The sequence below is a fragment of the Condylura cristata genome, unplaced genomic scaffold, assembly GCF_000260355.1.
Source record: "Condylura cristata isolate star-nosed mole 26May11 unplaced genomic scaffold, ConCri1.0 scaffold00003, whole genome shotgun sequence".
Taxonomy (NCBI): domain Eukaryota; kingdom Metazoa; phylum Chordata; class Mammalia; order Eulipotyphla; family Talpidae; genus Condylura; species Condylura cristata.
In genome coordinates, this window is record NW_004567104.1 from 73,006,706 (window position 1) to 73,014,245 (window position 7,540).

Genomic DNA, 7,540 nt, shown 5'->3' on the forward strand with positions numbered 1-7,540 from the left:
CCTCCCCAGCACCGAGGAGGGGGAAACCAAAAACGCTAGAAGCTCTTTTAGCGAGTGTTTTGCTGCTGAGTCTAAACTGTGCAACAACCGCTGTAAAGTCTCGCGATAACGCCTGGCTCCAAACGAGACTAGAAAACACCAGGCGTGGGCCTCCACCCTATTACTAAAATGCAAAGTGAGGCCGCTAGTAGGTTGTGTAGGCGAAGGAAGGGGCTAAATGTGTCCTTCGTATTCGCCCCACTATAGGGGCGGGCGCTGGTAATTGCTTTCCCGGATGCTCCTCCCCGAGGAAAGTCGGCGCCACCGGGCATGCTGGAAGCCCTTTGCGTAACACCAATCTGCCCTTCTAAACTCCCTTTTAATGTCGGGCGCTTAATGGAGAAAGCTAGTCTCTTAATTCTCCAAAACATCATGAGGAGCCGGCAACTGAAATACACATAATCGCCTAAAGCGAGACTGCTCCTGTAATGGCGTCTGCGTCAGTCACTAACATGGCGGACAGAGTCGTGCGCGGCGCAAACGTCAGCAGCTCTACCCCAGCCGCTCAGAAACAGCGGAGGAGAGCGGGGGCGTGCTCTCTGATTGGCTCAACGGCTGAGCGTGCCGGGCAGGACGCTCCCACAGCAGCCAATCAGGATGGCGGAAGACGGAATTGGCCGCTGCGCCTCCTCCCGAGGCATGCTGGGAGCCTGGAGGACTAGCGAGGAGGAGTTGAGAGAACGGAGCGGACGCCATGGCGACCAACATCGAGCAGATTTTTAGGTCTTTCGTGGTCAGTAAATTCCGGGAAATTCAACAGGAGCTTTCCAGGTAATCGCTTCCCAGACTCTTCTGCTGCTAAGGTACCGTTAGAGCCCCAGGTAGCCACCCCTGGCCTCCTTTTTCCGAGACGCCGTCGTCTCTCGCCTGAGGCCCCGCTACCGCCCCGCCTGGGCCTGGGATCCATTTTCCGGCCTTCCCCCCCCACCCCCCCATCCGCTCCCTCCCTTCGCCGCGAGGAACTTCGCCCTTTCGGAGGTAACCGGTGGCTCTTCTAGGAGCGAGTTAAGATGCTCATTCTTCTCTCCCGCCTGATCACTCCCTACCCTTTCGCTACCTGTAGGCCGGGTTGTCCACCAGGGACGGGCCTGCTCGCTTCAGCTCCACCTCCGCCGCCGCCTTTCCCCTCCCCCTCCCGCCGCCGCGGATTTCGCCGGCCGGTTCCTGGGTCCGGAAAGGGTCTCTAACGGCCGTTTCTTGGGTCATCCTAAATCCGCTTTATTTTTTCAAATTTCGGGCCATTTGCGAGTCGGAGGCCCGTAATAGATTATTTGGGCCCCAGTTTCCAGCAGCTCCCACCGGGGAGCCTTTTAATAGACGAGCTGTTTGCAGCAGCTCAGAGGACTGCTGAAATACTCGAGACGGAGGTGGACGGCAGTTTTGCTTTACTAGTAGTTTACTAATTTAGCGAGTGCGGTGTGGACTTGGTGTGGAGGGCTGGAATTTTTTTTTTTTTTTTTTTTTTTGCTACCTCTGTCCCAGTTGACACATTTCATCAACGCGCTACTTTGGCCGTTTCTGTTAGGCCTTACGGGCTTTCCCCCGGGTGCCACCGAGCACGAGCGAAGATGGCCAAGACAGAGTTGCCCGGGCAGGGAGGGTCGTGTGCTGCCGTGGGCTTTTCGCACTTGCTTTGTTGTACAGAAATATTTGTTTTCAGTTGCAATGTGGAAGCTAGTTGTATTTGAAAAGTTGAGAGCGAGAGTGACAACGTGAATTTGAAAGTCAACGGAAAACTAACTTGTCCAAAGAGCACCCGAGTTGAAACGAGGGTTGGTGGTGGTGATGTCTATGGCGGAGTTACTGGTTTTGCAGGCTGTTGTGTCTTTTTAAGTAGGGAATACATCCGCTCATTCATTGCTTCGTACAATTTGGCTGTATGCTGGAATTTTTAGGTTGCTGGGGAAGGGCCTGAACTGGAGGAATATAATTTCAATAATAACTTTTTAATAAATGGTCTTGTGAACTAATAAGTAGCTGTGTTTGCTTAATGTTTTCTTTTTTAAGTCTTTTAAAGAGCACTTTTTAGAATTTTGTTTTGAAAACTTGGGAAAAGTGGGAGTCCCACTAAGTTATTGATGCTCATGTTTTTCTTGTGTATAGAGGTGCACGCATTTTGTGAAATGTGATCATGTTTTGTGTTGATTTTTCTCTTATTCTACCTTGAATTCATTTCTTTTATCAGTATTTTGCAACATATCTTAGGTTTCATAGGATTTGATTGTGGGACTGTCTTAATGGTTATTTAGGTGACTTGAATTGTTTGTCCTTTTTCATTGTGATTAAATATCTTGTTAGTTTTGAGGTGATTACTTTTTCATCACCTGGCTCATTGTCTTAGTTTTCTGATTTTAAAATGGATGACTTTTTTGGTAAGGTGATTATGTACAGATATACCTTCTTATCCTTCGAATAAGGTAAAGTACAGAAAGAACGTCTTAAACAGTAGACAGTGATCCATTACTGGGGTTAAATTTCAGTTTTTTAAAAAATGTGTAATACATTATTAGTCTAAAAACAAATTTTTTATTTATTTCCTTTTCCCTATTGTTCATGTACATTTGTTTTGGCTAGGAAACTGATGTTTATGGTCTTAGTTAAGTTTCTTTATATATGTGTCCTTTAATTATGGCCTCTGGTTTTGAACAGCAGCTTTACCATCAAATAGTTGTGACCTTCAGCTAGGTTTTTGTCTTCTGTGTGTTTTTGCTCATTTATAAAATCAATAGTAGTGCAGATCTTAGTTTTGCTAGCACAAAATGAGTTTTGAAATATGACATTAATTATTAGTTAACAAACATTACTATATGATTCACTATTTGAAAAGCAAACGACCATTAGTAACATTTAGTTAAGTACTGATTTTTTTGGTAACCATTCATACTTTTATCAGTGAATGGTTTTTGCTCTGTTTTGTTAGCTAAAATTGAAGTTAAATAAACGTTGATAATGCTTACGTTTTCAAAACAACATTGTACTTTTTGCAGAAGTAGTAAAAATAGCTAGGTAAGTGACATGTTCTGCTAAGATTGGTTTGAATTCATGAATTGAAAATGTTAAGCCATGTATTCACTTAACTGTGTAAATGAATTCTCACTTGTTTCACATGAATTTTTTTGAACAAGTTTTTTTGTGGAATTAATACAAGTTACGTGTGTGTTCTCTTTTTAAGCTTTATGGCACTTTATTAATTGATAGGCCTAAATTTGACTAGAGGCTACAGGTTACTCTCTTTTTCTTTAATATGTTAGAGGCTAACTTTTATGTGCTTAGACATGGTTGATGCATAGTGTGAGCTGTACACAGGTGCAGCTTCATGGTGGCTGATTTTTTTAAAACTACGTTAAGTCTTAAATCTTTTTGAATTTGTGGTGTGAGCTTAATTTTTCTCCCGTAATATATATGTTTCAATTTAGATTTCTGGGGGTATTTAATTAAAAGTTTACTGTTAAGATATTTCCTCTTATATTTTTGAACTTTGGGTTGTGTGAAAATATAGTATAAGGAGAAGATGCTAAGGAACTCCTATATAAGGACGTGAGATATAATCTGAAAGAATAAAGAAACGATATATGTGCAATGTAAGATTGTCATGCGGAGTCATGAAAATACTAATCATTTTGATAACTTTTCTTGTCAAGTGGAAGGAGTGAAGGCCAACTTAATGGTGAAACAAATACACCTATTGAAGGAAACCAGGCAGGTGATGCAGCTGCCTCTGCCAGGAACCTACCAAATGAAGAAATAGTTCAGAAGATAGAGGAAGTACTTTCTGGGGTCTTAGATACAGAGCTACGATGTAAGCCAGGTAAGTTGGAGATAATCCGCTATCCCCAAAATTGTTTTAAAATTTCCTGAATGGTTAATAGGTTATTTCTTGACTGCAGGATATTTAAAATGTTTTTTTAGACTTAAATCATCAGATAGATAATTTACCAAAGGTTTTCCTGTTTAAATCCTTGTTTAAAAATAGTTATATTGAAATGTGAGCATTATGCACATGTTTGTTTTGCTGGTAGAATATGACTTTATTTGATTAGATCTTGTAGTGCCTCAGTAATGGGATTTTGAATGCCGAGTTTTCATTGAACCACTTGTGTAAACATCAGTTTTGGAAGATACAGGTGTCTGGGCCAAATCAGTAATGATTTTAAAACCCTAGAACTTTTATTTTAAGGCCCATGTGTAGAAAATTACCTTGTTTTTGAATTCTTAAAAATAACATCGAATGTAGAATAATTGTTTGAATATTTAGCTTTTTAAAAATCATATGTTTGGAAATGGAGCTATGTTTAACTACAAAAATAACTGTCTTTGTTTGGTTTTTGAAAGGAGGGTTGAGGTATTTTTGATAATTTTTTGTGTGCATTGGCCATTAGATTCCTGACTTTTGAACTTTTACTTGAAGTGTAATTCAGTATATAGTATATAACATAGGTCCTATTAGATCTGTTACTTTTTCCCCCATGATCTTAAAGACCTGAATTTGTCATCAGCTTTTCTGGAATCACTAAGGTTTATCTAATTTAATCATGTATTAGAGGAAAGTAGTTAGAAATCACTTTATTTTTTCAGGTGGGCAAATTGAAATCTTTATGTGAAAGGCTGTGAGAATCCCTAAACGAAAATTAATAATTATTTCCCTTGGTAATATTAGACTACTGGGAGGAAGATACCATTTTTATTACAATGTATATAGCATGGGTGTGATAAGATAAAGTTCAAGTTCCTTATTGATGCTTTGTTGTTGAGACCTTTGTATACTATATAAAAGCAATCACTAGCAGTTACTGAGGGTTTACTGTGTGCCCGGCATTGTTCACTTTTTTTTTTTTTTTAACTAATAAAGTTTAATTTATCTTTTGTATATTTAACCCTCTAACTGGGAGAGCAGTATTAGTAATTTGGCCAAGTTCACTCATCTAGTGAGTATGGTTGATTTAGGATTCAAAGGCAGGCAGTCTGTTCCAGAACTTGTGTGCTGTGTTGTATCTTGTATATATAAGGGTTATAAAACATGATTGCTAAAATTATGTGCAGAGGATGTTTTTAATAGAAATTGTAATGATGGTAACACAACATTTCTAAGTAGTTTAAAGGTAATTTGAGATTGAGAATACTTAGGTGAATATAGTAAAGTGCATCTTAATGTACCTCTTAAAAACTTGAGAAAACTAAGAGCTTTACCCATGCTTTACTTGTTGGATGAAGTATTAGAAAGATAATCAGTTTTCAAGTAATTATTTTATGCGTAGTAGTTTCTTTGGTAACTTTACTTAGCAAGAATTGTTACACTTGTGTGTTTTAATATGGAATGTAAATCTTGGCTCATATGACTTACTAAATGTACTGTGGGAGAACGATAGAAAAATTCCAATTCATTTCCCTTAATTTCAGACATGAAGGAGGCCTCCAGAAAAAGATGTGTGTCTGTACAAACAGATCCTACTGATGAAATTCCTACCAAAAAGTCAAAGAAGCATAAAAAGCACAAAAATAAAAAGAAGAAAAAGAAGAAAGAAAAGGAAAAAAAGTACAAAAGGCAGCCAGAAGAATCTGAATCAAAGCCGAAATCACATCATGATGGGAACATAGATTTAGAATCAGATTCCTTTTTGAAGTTTGATTCTGAACCTTCACCGATGGCACTGGAGCATCCCGTAAGAGCATTTGACCTATCTGAGACCACTGAGTCTTCTGCAGTTGTGCTAGAACCTCCTGTAGTATCCGTGGAGGTATTGGAGCCACACACCTTAGAAACTATGGCGCCAACTGCAACAACTGCAGAACTGTCGGTAGCATCTACATCAGTAGTCTCAGTGCAGTCAGAGCGGTCTGAGGCAGTAACACAGGAACCATCCATGACAAAGATTCTGGATTCCTTTGCCACAGCACCAGTGACTACAACAGTAGTCCTGAAGCCATCTGAGCCAGTTGTAACAAAGTCAGTGGAGTCTAAGATGAAGTCTGTGTTGAAATCTTTGGAGAGCACACCTCCAGAGCCATCAAAGATCATGTTAGAGCCTCCCATAGCAAAAAAAGTGATAGAGCCATCAGAAACCCTTACATCATCAGAGACACCTACTGAGGTGTATTCTGAGCCAAGCACATCAACAATAATGGATTTTCCAGAGTCATCTGCAACTGAAGTGCTAAGATTGCCAGAGCAGCCCGTAGAAGCACCATCGGAGATTGCAGATTCATCCTCGACAAGACCACAGGAGTTGGAGCTGCCCAAGAGCACAGCGTTGGAGTTGCCGGAGTCGTCGGTGGCCTCAGCGACGGAGTTGCCGGGGCCACCTGCGACCTCCATGCCGGAGTTGCAGGTGCCCCCTGTGACTCCAGTGCTGGAGTTACCAGGGCCCTCTGCTACCCCGGTGTCAGAGTTGCCAGGGCCCCTTTCTACCCCAATGCCTGAGTTACTAGGGCCCCCTGCAACAGCAGTGCCTGAGTTGCCGGGGCCCTCTGTGACATCAGTGCCACAGTTGTCGCAGGAATTGCCAGGGCTTCCAGCATCATCCATGGGGTTGGAGCCACCACAGGAGGTACCAGAGCCACCTGTGATGGCACAGGAGTTGCCAGGGCTGCCTGCGGTGACTGCGTCTACAGTAGAGTTGCCAGGGCAGCCGGCGGTAACAGTAGCAATGGAGTTGACCGATCAGCCTGTGACGACGACAGAATTGGAGCAGCCTGTGGGGATGACGGCGGTGGAACATCCTGGGCAGCCTGAGGTGACAACGGCCACAGGGTTGCTGGGGCAGCCTGAGGCAGCAATGGTGCTGGAGTTGCCAGGACAGTCAATGGCAACGACAGCGCTGGAGTTGCCGGGGCAGCCTTCGGTGACTGGGGTGCCAGAGTTGCCGGGGCTGCCTTCGGTAACTAGGGCACTGGAGTTGTCGGGGCAGTCTGTGGCAGCTGGGGCACTGGAGTTGTCTGGGCAGCTCATGGCAACTGGGGCACTGGAGTTCTCGGGGCAGTCTGGGGCAGCTGGAGCACTGGAGCTTTTGGGGCAGCCTCTGGCAACAGGGGTGTTGGAGTTGCCGGGGCAGCCTGGGGCGCCAGAGTTGCCAGGGCAGCCTGTGGCAACTGTGGCGCTGGAGATCTCTGTTCAGTCTGTGGTGACCACGGAGCTGTCAACGATGACCGTGTCGCAGTCCCTGGAGGTGCCCTCGACGACAGCGCTGGAATCCTATAATACGGTAGCACAGGAGCTGCCTACTACATTAGTGGGGGAGACTTCTGTAACAGTAGGAGTGGATCCCTTGATGGCCCAAGAATCCCATATGTTAGCTTCTAACACCATGGAGACCCATATGTTAGCGTCCAACACCATGGACTCCCAGATGCTAGCGTCCAACACCATGGACTCCCAGATGCTAGCGTCCAACGCCATGGACTCCCAGATGTTAGCCTCTAGCGCCATGGACTCCCAGATGTTAGCGACCAGTTCCATGGACTCCCAGATGTTAGCGACCAGCTCCATGGACTCCCAGATGTTAGC

At 43.6% G+C, this 7,540-nt stretch overlaps 1 protein-coding gene across 6 annotated transcripts in view; it reads left to right on the forward strand.

Moving 5' to 3' along the window:
- Positions 1 to 684: 684 nt before the first annotated feature.
- Positions 685 to 7,540, forward strand: part of SON (SON DNA binding protein) — a 29,110-nt gene continuing 22,254 nt past the window's right edge. For all 6 annotated transcript variants that reach the window (XM_012732190.1, XM_012732194.1, XM_012732200.1 and 3 more), the window contains exons 1-3: positions 685 to 810; positions 3,681 to 3,847; positions 5,437 to 7,540. In XM_012732190.1, the coding sequence (XP_012587644.1) occupies positions 734 to 810; positions 3,681 to 3,847; positions 5,437 to 7,540 (2,348 nt within the window). In that variant the 5' untranslated portion in view covers positions 685 to 733. The remainder of the gene's footprint in view (positions 811 to 3,680; positions 3,848 to 5,436) is intronic.